This window comes from Carassius carassius, chromosome 24 (genome assembly GCF_963082965.1).
Source record: "Carassius carassius chromosome 24, fCarCar2.1, whole genome shotgun sequence".
NCBI classification, from domain to species: Eukaryota; Metazoa; Chordata; class Actinopteri; order Cypriniformes; family Cyprinidae; genus Carassius; species Carassius carassius.
The window spans coordinates 20,463,077-20,477,073 of record NC_081778.1 but is presented as its reverse complement, the minus strand read 5'-3'; the positions used below and the strand labels follow the sequence as shown (position 1 = coordinate 20,477,073).

The following is a 13,997-nucleotide window of genomic DNA, read 5'->3' as shown; positions in this document are numbered from 1 at the left end:
ACTAAGAGAGAGAAAGAGGCAGAGAGAAGGTTTTGCTTTATCCAAATTCTGACTCAATACACAGGACTGAGGGTCTGCAGGTAAGCCACATACATATTCTTACTTCGCTGTCATCTATTGATCTATTAGTTTAATCAAATTGGTTGTTCATTTGTATTATAGACTGTTCTATCTGTTATATATATATATTTTTACATGAATATAGGGGGTATAGAGGATGTTGGGTTTTAAATAGCCTGTCACAGGGGAGATGGTTTATAACAGCACAGCATATTATATAGAACTCATCGATCAAACAAACAGCATTTTACACAAATAGACAACAACAAAAAAAAGAGCATGAATAAGCAACACAGACGTTCTCAGACTCATAGATTAAACAAAAATTGTAAAATATTTAAAACTGGACAGTTTAATCATATCAGAGACGAATTATATGTTTGCATCTTCAAGTCATCTATAAATCTCAGCTTGTTTATGCACTTTGTCTATTATATTGATTTTTCCCATCTAAAAGCCTAACTAAAAGCCTCTTGATGTCACTGAAGCGTCTCAGATCCAGATATTGTGCTCTCTGCAGGCTCATCAGATTTCTGGGGAAGTGTAGTGGAGGTCCCAAGCCCCCTGAAAATGTATGGCCTGTATTTGGAAGCAGTGAATGACTACATTAATGAATCATATGGAGAGGACGTATGGAGGCTAATCGAGGCCAGAGCGGAGATCCCGCACCTCAAATTTGTTTGACACCAGATGTACAAGTAAGTCCCAAGAGTCGCATATCTGATAAATGAAGTGTCATAGATTGCATCTGGATCACTTAACAATGCTGGTGTTTGTTATTCCAGTGATAATCTGATTTTAAGATTGGCAAAGGCAGTGGGAGAGGTTTTGGGAAAGACTCACGATGAGCTGGACAGCGGGAGAGGTTTTTGGAGCTGATGTACGCTTTGGGGGTCTACATGGTCAAGCGGATAGGAAACTATGGCTATGAGAGGATCTTAAAGGTGATTTTCAAACATGGTAGACTCTGTGTTTGACAGATACTCATTTAGGTATACACTACCATTTTGTCCTGAAAAAATAAGGTCAGGGTTTTTTATTTTGATTTTTTTTTATTTTATTTTTTTTATGATCAAATAAATAAATAAATATACCCTTGGTGAACTAACCCTAATCTTACTAACCCCTAACGTTTGTACGTGTATAACATTTTTCTTTTAGTTTTCTTTATTGGGCTTTCTCAGTGGTTAATTCATTAATTGTATACACATTTTACATAGCATTTAAATCTGTTCTAATATCTCTGTCTCAGGTACTGGGGCGCAATGTACGACTACGATTTTTTATCAATGAGCTAGATAACCTGCATGAGTACTTCCGTTTCTCCTTCCCAAAAGTCCAGCCACCCAGTTTCTGTGTAGAGGAAGAATGTGAGACGAGTCTTACCCTGCACCAGGGACGTGCACAGACATTTTGAGGGGCAGGGGCTCAAGTGAAATAAAGGGCACTTCTCATAATTAGGTTTTTTTTTTTAGAAACAAAAAAGTATATATATATATATATATATATATATATATATATATATATATATATTAACGCAACTCTGACTTCCTTTTTAAAAAAAATAATTTAAAAAGTTAATTAATTTTATCTTCCTCAAACTCACGCAATTGTTTCATTTTCAAAAGATGTCTACAAAATAATCAGTTCACAGAAACCATGGTCTCCTTAGTATTCACTAGGTTTATAGAGCAGCAAAGGAAACCATTCCACAATGTGCATGTTTTGAAAATATTTTCAATGCTACTAGTTTCAAGTATATATGATGAGATCAGATGCAAAAGCCTCTAAGTGCCATCTGAAATTTTCTTATGAGCTTTTTTTTTTCAAGCTCGTATTTAAGTTCAGTAATTTAACTTAAATTACAATTAATAGGTAATTTTCATTGCCAGTAATGTGAAATAAGTGAACATAAACATACAAGCTTGATAAAAAAATGATCATTATTGAAGGAAATTTCAGATGGCACTTAGAGGATTTTTCATCTGAACTCTTCATATTTAGAATAACCTAAATAACTGCATCAAACAGAGGGGCGTGTTTTACTAATAATTTGTTTATTTTTGCACAAGGCACTACATCGTTTTAATTATTTTGGTGTTATCAGAATACATAACACTTTAAAATTAAACTTACCAAAATAATTGAGTAAAAATTCAATAAAAGCCAATGTCATGTAGGCTATGTATTTGTGGTGGTATGGAATACTATTTTATAAAGGTTTCTAAATTTCAGGGGGAAAGACTCTTGATGTAAGTCAATAACTGGGGACGTTCTGTATGCAAATTAGGCGTCAACTAGTTAAAATGCGCACATTTGCATCTAATTGACAGAGAAATGCAGGTAAATAGGATAAACAAAATAACTAAAGCATATCACCTGGTGGTGATACATGCTTATTTTATTAACTTATTTTATTAAATGGCTTGGTTGAATTCCAATGTAGAATGTGGTCTGTTATAACCAACAGACCGCTGTGCGGAGAATAACAGACCGTTGCCATGAAAAACAGAGCATTGCTATGGACTCACAGGATTCTAACCGTAGAGACGGAGCGGACTATTTTCTTTAGCGGAAGCAATACAATCGGGTTTAACAACCGGGGGAGAGGGAGAGGGAGCGCTTCACAACTCCTGACATGATATTTAGATACTATATTTCAATAAATATATTTGTTTGACAGGGAAGCTGTGTGCAAACAGAAATATATATTATTTTTCAAAAATAAAAAAAAGCATCCCAGAAAAAAGGGCACTTTCTCAGGAATAAAAAGGGCAGGTGCTCAAGCCCCCTTTCATGTCTATGTGTGCACGTGCCTGACCTGCACTACTGTTCAACCAGGAAAGGATTCCCACAGTTTGTCAAAGGTAATAGAAATGTTGAGGAGAGTATATTCAGACCAGCAGCAGGTGTGATAGTGTGAAATTTCTTATACAACAGTTCAATAAACAATATGTCAATAATATACATTTTACATGGTCAGTTACTTTGTTGCTCCACCAATGCAAATGTTTCAAAATTGGCCAAAGCTAAATTAAACACTGAGAATCTCAGAGCAACATGTAGTGATGTTTGGCACTGACTGATTCAACTGAATGAATGGTTCATTGATTCACATAGCAAGCAAATCACTTGCTTCATTCCTGAATGAATCAGTGTTTTGAACAAATCAGTGGAATGAATGATTCAGTAATTCAATGATTCCGTTAAATTGATTTAAATCAATGTCATTTATAAAGATAGTTGCCACCTAATGGTATAACAAAGTAACTTAATAAAAGATTTACTGGAAAAATTGCTACCATTAATGTAAATTCGAGGGCAGAAATGATCTGTTTAATAATATTTATTACGGGTCAAGTAGTAAGATTTCCGGCTGATTTCACCCAACCCAAACTAATATAATTTACATTCCAAAAACTGTACAATAGTATTCTACTTTTCAACAATTATTCTTTGAACAGTTACCATATTAACAGGATGAGCTTAATGGTGACCTCTGTATGTGTTCTTTCTGAAACTGCATATTAAAATCTTGAGAGATGTGGGAGGTAAAATAATAATCTGAAAGTAAAGCTTAGATTTGGTTAGATCTTACACAATGAAAACTGGTCAGTCCACAGTGACTGTAGCCTCAGTGTGTTTAAATTTCAAATAGCATCTGTTGTGACTACTCTGTAGGGCAGCTCTCTCAGGTGGGCCGACAGTTTTACAACACAGACATTGAGGTGGAGATTCTGTCAAAAGAGGAAACAGAGAAAATGACATACGTGGTAGGAGTCCAAACAGACATTCACCTTTCTCTGTGCTCTGTTATTCTTTATTTCTCACGTTTCTGATCTTCTCACTCTCTTTCTGAAGGTGTACAAGATGAATTTTGACAATGCTGCATTTAAGTACCGTATGCCCCAGCAGAAAACAGCTCCAGGCTATGAGAAACTGCCCATGAAGTGAGGAATCTTTTTTGACATGTTCCCCTTCAGTGTGATATTCCGCAGAGCCATGACCATGTTACTGATCGGAGATGGTTTGAAAGAGGTGTTTTCTGATCTGCAGGGCAAAAACGTCAATGAGGAGTTTACCCTGGTGCGACCCATGCTGGAATTCAGCTGGGATAATGTGAGTAAATGGGAGGCTAGGGGAACAGATCCAAAGTCAAAGCATCTTGAAAGTATCTAAGAATATGTTTATGCTTTCTTTTCTTACTCTTGGCATTTATGTCCTAAAAAAGCGTTGTGCTGGTGTGTGCTCTTTCAGATCTACACTTATCTCAACAATGTGTTTGAACTGCTGTCTAAGGCCGTGGTGGAGAGTAAACAGAAGGTCAACATCCCTAATCTCAGCAAAGAAGAACCAGAGGAGAAAGATGAGAGTGAAAAACCCAAAAAGGAAGAGAGAGGTACAGTAAATTAGTAATTGTAAGGCCAAAACGGAATGTTTTTAAAAATTTTAAGCTGTTTTTTGGGGGGTAAATCTGTGGAATTTTGGTCAAATGTGTCAGTAAACTCTTATTGGCAGCTGAAAACAAAATATCCATAGTAGTTTTTTTTTTAAGTCAGTGATGTGACGCTAAATAATTTCTATGTATCTATGTATTTCCAATAATTTATCAAAAATACAAAAAAAATAAATAATATATATATTATATTATATTATTATTATTATTATTATTTTTTACCTTTAAAAATACACTACAATTCAATTTATTTCTTTATTTATTGGGGGGGGAAAGTACTTTTATTTAGCAAAGAACCATTAAATTACTGTAATACAAATTTTGGAATAGAGACATTTATAATATTACAAAAGTTTTAATATTAAATATTTATTTATAATATAAAAAAAATATCTATTCATCAAAGAATCCTAAAAACAATTTTTTTATCATGTTTCCACAAAAATATTAAGCAGCACAACTATTTTCAACTTCAATAAAGAGAAATGTTTCTTGAGCACCAAATCAGCATATTAGGATGATTTCTGAAGGATGTGACACTGAAGCCAGAAGTAATGGCTGCTGAGAATTAAAATTGTAATAATATTTCACAATATTATTGTATTTTTTTTTTTTTCAAATAAAAGCAGCTTTGGTGAGCATAAGAGACTTCTTTCAGAAACATTAAAAAACTGACCCCAAATGGTTGATAGTGTTTGTTTGTTTGTTTGCAAATTAAGATTACAATGGTTACACCATATGACATTTTTAGAGACATTAAATGTAAACGTTTTATGAAAATGGAGATTTTTCAAAGCCATATACACTCTTATACTGTACAGTATGACACTAACCGATGTGTAAATAAATCTTTGTGAAAGATGATGTGAAACCACACTGACCAATCAGAACCTTAGACATATAAAATCAGATATGTGACAGTTCACACCCAAACGTCTTGCCTCTACACAGATTAAAGCAGATAATGTCCTAATGTCTCATGCTGACTTCTGTCACTGTGCCTCTGCTGTTCTCTCAGATATTAAAGTGATGGAGGAAATGAAGGGGACGGATCAGAAATACAGCAGCTCTCTGACTCAGTACAACAGCTCAAATAATTGTGGAGGAGAGGACATCGAGCTGCTGGCTTTTCAGACTGTCATTGGTTAGAGACATTAAAGTAAAGTGATGCTCTGAATAATCTCCACCGGCATGAAAACAACAAGAAATTTTATCAAGTCTATGAAATTACAATCATTATTCCATGTTTTGAGAACTAAACTTGACTCATAAAGTGCCTCTGGATGAATGCAAACCTTCTGTCTATGCAGTGAGAAATGAAACTTCCTCTCTCTTGTGTAGGCAATTGCAGTGAAACCATATTTGAAGACATGCGGGAGGGAGCCCCCTAAAAAGCCTCTCCACCTCAAGGGCCAGATGAAGTACGTCCCTCAGTGGGACTCCCTCATCTTTCTAGGAACTCCCATGTAAACTCTCATGATCTCACATGTTTACAACATTGCCCCCTAAGCTAATGGAAAACAGTAGTTTAGTTATTGCCACATAAAACTGACAATCAAGGCTTCTCTGCCAAGTCATTTCATAGGTATCATATCCTGCACTCGTAAACCATTTAGTTTAATCCTGAGGTCTGCTTATAATATCAAAATTTCCTTAATGCCAGAAATGTCCTTATTAAGTTTTAAAAGACCTCTAAGACTAGTTTTGTTTTACAATGGACATAGTTCAATACTGCAGCAAAAAAATGTTCAGTGTTCAAGAGCAAACAAATATGTCCTTAAAATCAACAATAAATAAAAGAAATAATAATAAAAAGAGATGGCCCCTTTAAAATGTGTAATTAAGAGTCTACAATTGTCAGATATGTAGATACAGAGATACAGTTTAACCACAGGAAAAAAAGATGTAAGATTATAGCTACAATGTTTAAGTCTGTGTTAAAACTTATTCTCCTTTGTACAGTATTGAGACAGTGGAGGACATGATAAAAATGGGAGTTTACATCAATGATTTAAATCTGCACGACTCCAGCAGAGAGCTCATCCTGGCAGGAACACAGCAATCAGCCGAGCTGCAACTGGCACTTGACCAGGAATGATTGCCACACTGATGCCACCGAGCTCAAAATCTAGACTTACAAATACTGTAACCCATAACCAGAGACACATTTTATTTCAGTTTATATAAAAGGAGTTATGTAGCAGAATTTCTGCAATGGACTGACTCAAGTAGCTGTGTCTCTAGCTATTAAGTCTCTAGCTGTGTCTTTGCATCTAGAAATAATATGCAAATGACAGGCTGAACTCTCACTGTGCCACCTACAGGAGCAGCAGAAGTATGCACAGCTGCAGGAGATCATTAAAAAGCTGGATGGGGAGAAGAAGAGAGGAGACTCCCTGCTGTTCGCCATGATCCCCAAAGCAGTAGCGGACAGACTCCGCAAGGGAATAACAGCTCTGGAGACATGTCAGGTACACACTCTCACACTAACCCACCCATTAAACACACAATTCACATGAATTTCCCTAAATATTGACTGACTGGAAAAATGGTTGGCTTTAGTACACTTTTTTTTTTACACAGACCATTGTGGTTGAAATATTATCAAGATCTCAAGAGAGATAATAAAATACAATGAAAAGCAGTCTGTTTTTTTTTTCTTTTTTCTTGTAATGCTGTCCGGCTGTTTTTAAGTGGCATTCTTGATAGATGTGACCATCCTGTTCAGTGATGTGGTGAAGTTTAATGAGATCTGTATCCACATCACCCCATGCAGGTGGTGGACATGCTAAATGAGATCTACATCGTTTTTGACACACTCAGCGAGAAACACAGTGTTTATAAGGTAATATAACTCAAACGAAAGCAACCTGACATAACAGAATAGATTCTAATGCATGTTCTTTGACCTTAAAGACCTTCAAGAGAGTCCTCTGCTTTTTCTTTACAAGGAAGTCACAATATATCAGCACAATATATAATTTTCCTGCCTATATTCTTTTTTTTTTTTTTTTAAAGTATACATATCAGTTGATATATGACTGTTAAAAAGATTTTTTTAAATGCTTTTGAAAGAAGTCTCTTCTGCTAACTAAGGCTGGATTTATTTGATAAAAAAATAGACCGTCAGATATCATATGCTAATTTGGTTCTGAAGAAACATTCATATTAGTATTATCAACAAAATAGTTGTGCTGCTTAATATTTTTGTGGAAAAACCATGATACATATTTTCATGGTTTTTGATGAATTGTACTATAAGTTGAACAGCATTTATTTGAAATAGAAATCTTTTGTAATAATTTAATTATTTTAATTTAATTTAATAACCTTACAGATCCCACTGAACTTTTGAACAGTAGTGTATGTAATATTTAGCAAATCTCAAAAGGAATATACATTTATTATACACTATGTATCATTAAATGTCTTTAAAGGTTTTATTATTAACCATGACATAAAAAAATATATATTTTAGATATATATTTTGGATGACAAACCAGAGCATTTTGACTATAAAAACTCAGGATGATCTTAAAATCAGCTAGAATCTTTATATCACTACATACCTATTTTTTACTACTAAATATTTCTAATTAAGATATTTTATTCTTAACCAACATTATTAAAGCTTTCAAAATTGAGTGAAATGGCAACAAATGTTCTTTCCCCCTCAGGTGGAGACCATTAGGGATGCCTACATGGTTGTGGCATGTGTGCCCAATAAGACCACATTCCATGCCCACCACATCTGTGACATGGCTTTAGACATGTTGAGCTCTATTGATCACCTAAAAGACCCCTCGACCGGGGACAACATCCAGATCTGTGTCGGTGGGTACACCCAGACTCACACAGCATCACATACTAAAGCAACTGCAACCCTTTAATCTTATGCAGTACAGAGAAAAATGAACAGCCTCTAATAACTAAACAAAATGTAATTTTAAATTCATTTTAAAGAAAATGCAGTTAATTAAAAAGCTATATATAATCCCTTGCTTTCTGTGCGGCTAGAGCATGCAAATCTATGGAGGAATTATTGAGTCAGATTATAAACTAAAAGTCTAAAACTAAAAGCCTTAAACCAAATCTAAAAATCTAAATTTGAAACTTAAAGTCCAAGTCGAAAATTAATTTGGTATTTAGGATTGGGCATTTTGTATTTAGGATTGGGCATTTTCTATTTAGGGTTGGGCATTTGGTCATTTAGCCATTTAGGATTTAGGATTGGGCATTTGGGGATTTAGGATTGGGAATTTGGGTATTTAGGATTGGGCATTTAATCATTTAGCCATTTAGGATTGAGGATTGGGGATTTGGGTATTTAGGATTGGGCATTTGAGGATTGAGGATTAAGGAGTGAACAATAATAATACCCTACTAAAGCATGTTAGCAATATCATCTTATATAACTAGTAGCTAATGTTAGCATCTTACCTGCTACACTGTCTGCTGCTTTCTCGTCGTCAGACCGATAGCCCTCCTTTCACTGGTGACTTTGTGTTTGAGGCCACAAATGTTACAAAGCTGTCATTAAGTTGAAGTTATCACACAGTCCTCGCTTAAGCCGCCCACTCGCTCTGTTTCATTACAGAAACAGAATTACATTACAATTACATTACTTTCATTACATTCAGCACTGGGAGCTCCCTCTGCTGTCCATAAGGTGCCTCTGCGCACCAGCCATTTCAAACCCAGCCTCCAGTATTTGGGCCACGCCTCCTAATTTGCATACACTCCTCAATCCTCAATCCTCAAATGCCCAATCCTAAATCCCCAAATCCCCAATCCTAAATGGCTAAATGATAAAATGCCCAATCCTAAATACCCAAATTCCCAATCCTAAATCCCCAAATGCCCAATCCTAAATACCAAATTAATTTTCGACTTGGACTTTAAGTTTCAAATTTAGATTTTTAGATTTGGTTTAAGACTTTTAGTTTTAGACTTTTAGTTTATAATCTGACTCAATAATTCCTCCATACAAATCCACATCAGTCAGACCACCAAAGACCATCTGGAGCATGAACCATACATCATCGAAGAACGTGGAAAGATTTTTGTTAAGGTACAACACTACATAATCAACCTCATCATCGTCTTCACTTCCAATATCAACTGTGTTAAGCACATTGAAACTTACAAAACTATGTATGTACATCATTCAAAATGTGTACACCAATTTTTTTCTTTTTTTGTCTCTAATGCTTACCAAGGCTGTGGTATAACAAAAATATAGTGAAATTTTATAATAATATATTTTAAAATGTAATTTATTCATGTGATGTTAAAGTGGAATTTTCAGCAGCCATTTCTACAGTCTTCAGTGTCACACGATCCTTCGGAAATCATTCTAAAAAGCCCAAGAAACATTTCTTATTATTATCAATGTTGAAAATAATTGTGCTGCTTAATATTTTTTATTATTATTATTATATATATATTATATTACTAAAGTAGTTAATGTCGTTGTTGTGATCAATTTAATGTATCCTTGCTTAATAAAAGTGTTAAATCCTTGGCCAAAAAAAATCTTACTGACCCCAAACGGTAGTGTATATATTTGGTTCTTGGGCCATGCCCACACTGAGGCTTTGCTCACTGAGGCAGACTGCTCTCACTGCAAGAGCATGAGTCTCACGCAGCACTTTGATCCACCAATGTGTTTACACATGAGGATCAGTGCCCCTTGTCTACAAGCAGTTTGATCTTTTTAGGCAGACCATAGGAGAATGCTGTCACTTATGATTCTATATCACAGCTTCCGATTTGGAAGATTGGGCATGCTCCGGAGACGATCCTGACACCCTTCTCCCAAATGGATTATTACGAGCCGACAAAGAGCAAACTGATTCACATTCTCACCAGGCTGTGGAGAATACAGGACAATAGTGCTCATCTTCTCCGTTCTGAAGTGCAAAATCTGCTTGCAGAAGGAACCATGGAAACGTTTGCTCTAGGGAACAGCGAGTCAGATTTTACAGCCGCTACTTCCACGTTCCCAAGAAAAATGGCGGGCTAAGGCATCTAAACCTTGCACCCCTTACATGCGCAAAGTATATGTGGAAGCCATCACGGCAAATCGCTATCTCATGGCTGGCCTGTCAGTCGGCAGAAAGGACCAAGTCGTTAAGTTTCTGAGGGAAAGTTGGAGATTGAATACGCCTCTTCCTCATGTTGTGCCTACTTGGGACTTGTGTATAGTCCTCAGGGCCCTGCAAAATCCTCCTTTTGAGCCACTCCAATCGGCCGACTTGCGAACATTGTCGCTTAAAACCACCCTCCTTCTGGCTTTAGCATCGGTCAAGCGAGTGGGTAACCTGCAAGACCTGTCAGTCAGTGCTTCCTGTCTTGAGTTTGGACATAATGACTGCAGAGTCATCCTCAAACTGAGACACGGCTATGTGCTAAAAGTGCTCTCCACTCTGTTCAGAGCACAAGTTGTCCCCTTCTTAATGCTTCCCAATTCAAAGGGTGAGCAAGGTCCTAATCCACTTTGTCCAGTTCAAGCTCTTAGAGTAGGGTTCCTCAAATCTTGCCCTGGAGGTCCAATGCGCTGCAGAATTTAGCTCTGAGGTAGGCTTGCTATTTATCTCATCTTATCTTATAAATCTTATCCGTTAATGGTTAATGTTCCTATAACAAGAGGTTGTCGGTCTACAAAATTAACTGAAATAAGCATCCCTTAAACATATTTCTAAAAGTACTATTTATTTCTCTCTATTTAACTTCTCAAATGAATGCAAATGAGTATGACTTTATATGACTCATACTGCAAACAAATATCTTAAATTGGTGTGAAATCAACTCTAATCCCTGTTGATTAAGGGTAAAGGTTATATGAAGACATACTGGCTGAAGGGAAAGAAAGATCTCTCATTTAAGCAGTGGTGGACAGTAACGTAGTAGCTTTCGTTACTGTACTTAAGTACATTTTTCAAGTATCTGTACTTTACTGGAGTAGTTTTATTTTGAGTAACTTTTACTTTTGACTTAACTACATTTCATACAACGTATCGTTGCTCCCATATCACGTGCTCCGACACGCAGAAGCGGTGTCTGATTCATCATGAACGAACTGAGTCTTTTCAGAATAAACTTTTAAATCGGATCGCAAATCGCACCAAACGGTTCGTTTATGAATTAGAATTATCCGATTGCTGCTGTTCTGTAGTCGACCACACACTGATTCAAATGAACTGTTTAGTCTACAGAAGTAAGAACCGGGAGATCTTGTGAGCGCGCGTGCATCTGATGTTGCTAAAAGTAAGTTATTAATGTCAAAATTTAGAATTAATTATTGTAACTGAAAATCATATTTAGGTCAAAATTGTCAGTTGTTTGGGAACTAAATCTGCTGTAAAGAGTGATCTATTTAAGCCCACTGAAATGCTCGAGTGCAGATCGATGCAGACACATCAATCAGTGTCTCTGTGTTTTAGGTAAAAAGTAATATTAACAGTTTTATAAAAATGCTACCACATCTGTTTTTACAGACAAAACGTTATATTGTTTGGATTAACTAGACGAGTAGACAGACATGAATGTTTATTCATAACCGTACCGAAAATAAGTAAATATTGTTAGCTGATGCTAACTGTCTAGCTAACAAGCTTGCTGGTGCTAACTTCAGGTAATTTTTATAAATAATGTCCAAATATTTTTATTCAACCACCTATTTATATATATATATATATATATATATATATATATATATATATATATATATATAGATAGATAGATAGATAGATAGATAGATTACATCTGGGGAGAAAAGAAAGAATGTGATGTTCAGAACATGGTAACTACAGTAATTATCAAAGTGGGAAGACATGGACCCCGTTTGGCCAGGGGTGTTTTTACACCACATACAAGGTTTGAGAAGGAAAAAATAATTATGAAAATATAATTATATTTTCCTTAAAATGTTTTTCCTAACTTCAGGTCTTATTATCATGTCATATATAACTGTGATGTTCTGTAAAACAACAAACTTTAAAATACTTTTTTCTTACTGGTGAAAATCAGATGGTCAACTCTGCTTTCTCTCAGGTACATTCACAGTGAACATTACTCTCATCAACGTAGTCCATATCAACAACAAAAATATATCTTGACTCCATATAGTGGTTATTTTGAAAAAAAAAATCCCAGGTATTTTGAGCAGTAGGATTATAAAAAAAAATATGTGCTAATATAAAATTAAATTAAGTAGCCTATATAAAATTGCAAACATCTATCTTTCAGTACTTTTTTACTTAAGTACATAAAAAATTTAGTACTTTTTCACTTGAGTAAAATTGAAAAAGGAGTACTTTTACTGGAGTAATATTTTATTATACGTATCTGTACTTTTACTCAAGTACTTGATTTGTGAACTTCGTCCACCACTGCATTTAAGACTCCAGCAGAGCTCCGATACAGCAATGACCAGAAAGATTCAGAAGACAGAAGCTCAAATGGGTGAGTTTGGAAAAACAAAACTCAAAAGACCAAAACTCTAACAGGTGGAAAAAAACAACTGGTAAAACTGGTTGACAAGCTTAATAGTTGACTAAGGAACTTTTGCTAGTCCAAAAGGCCTAGTGGGAACACTAGCATACCAACAAATACAAAACACAACATGTGCAGGTCTTCTTAGCAAGCATTTAATATATGATGGCCTAACATAAATGCGCATTTGAAATTTTCGCTAGTTTAAAATACTCTTTTGATGCCTGAAACATGATAATACCTTGCATTTTTCAATCCATCATGTTTTTCATATTCTCCAGAAATTCTTACAAATAGTCTTAACATTTGTGCTTCTGTCTTCTTCCATCTTCAATGCCTTTTCTCCTTAGTTCCACGTGCACCAACAGCAAACATTCCCCATCAAACATGAACCCCTACAATGAGGAGCAGGCTGAGGGCAAACCCACTCCCACTGACTTGCCCCCTGACACTCTGCCAGCACTAGAGGGCGCTACAGACCCAAACACTTTCACCAATGAGTCCCAGGATAAAGAAAATGTTAAAAAGACAAAGAATAACAAAGGAGAGAAGGCAGAGAACGCTTCTGTTAATGCGCAGGAAAGCTCCCCCTGCTGGCAGCCATGCAGCTCCAAAGCTTAACAGCAAAAAGCAGTTTCAGAAATCAGTACTCGAGATTACCAGCTAACCTCCCTATGCGAAGCATAATCTGCTGTAAATAGCCAGGAGAGATTGATAAAATAGTGAATTGTCCAATAACTGCATTTGAGGTAGCAAATTCTGAGATTAAATCTGGTGAATAAATGTGAATGAACAATCTGACTGTGGAAAATAAATCATGTTTTTCATGCTTCATACTTTATTTAGATCTGCCATAAAATACAGGTAACCAAAATATATTGAAAATAAAAGAGGACATCCAAAGCCTGGGTATCTAACAGAAAGTGCAGTTTGGATGCTGCAGTAATTCCTCATTAATTGAATAACTGTATTTGAATGTTTTATT

At 35.6% G+C, this 13,997-nt stretch overlaps 1 protein-coding gene across 1 annotated transcript; it reads left to right on the top strand.

Moving 5' to 3' along the window:
• Positions 1–959: 959 nt before the first annotated feature.
• LOC132103511 (soluble guanylate cyclase 88E-like) lies at positions 960–8,406 on the top strand. Its single transcript, XM_059508632.1, is given in 12 exon segments — positions 960–1,004; positions 1,313–1,430; positions 3,742–3,833; positions 3,922–4,179; positions 4,318–4,459; positions 5,535–5,653; positions 5,858–5,982; positions 6,479–6,605; positions 6,838–6,995; positions 7,224–7,279; positions 7,282–7,361; positions 8,194–8,406. Coding segments are annotated over 12 exon segments (1,533 nt in total).
• Positions 8,407–13,997: the final 5,591 nt, after the last annotated feature.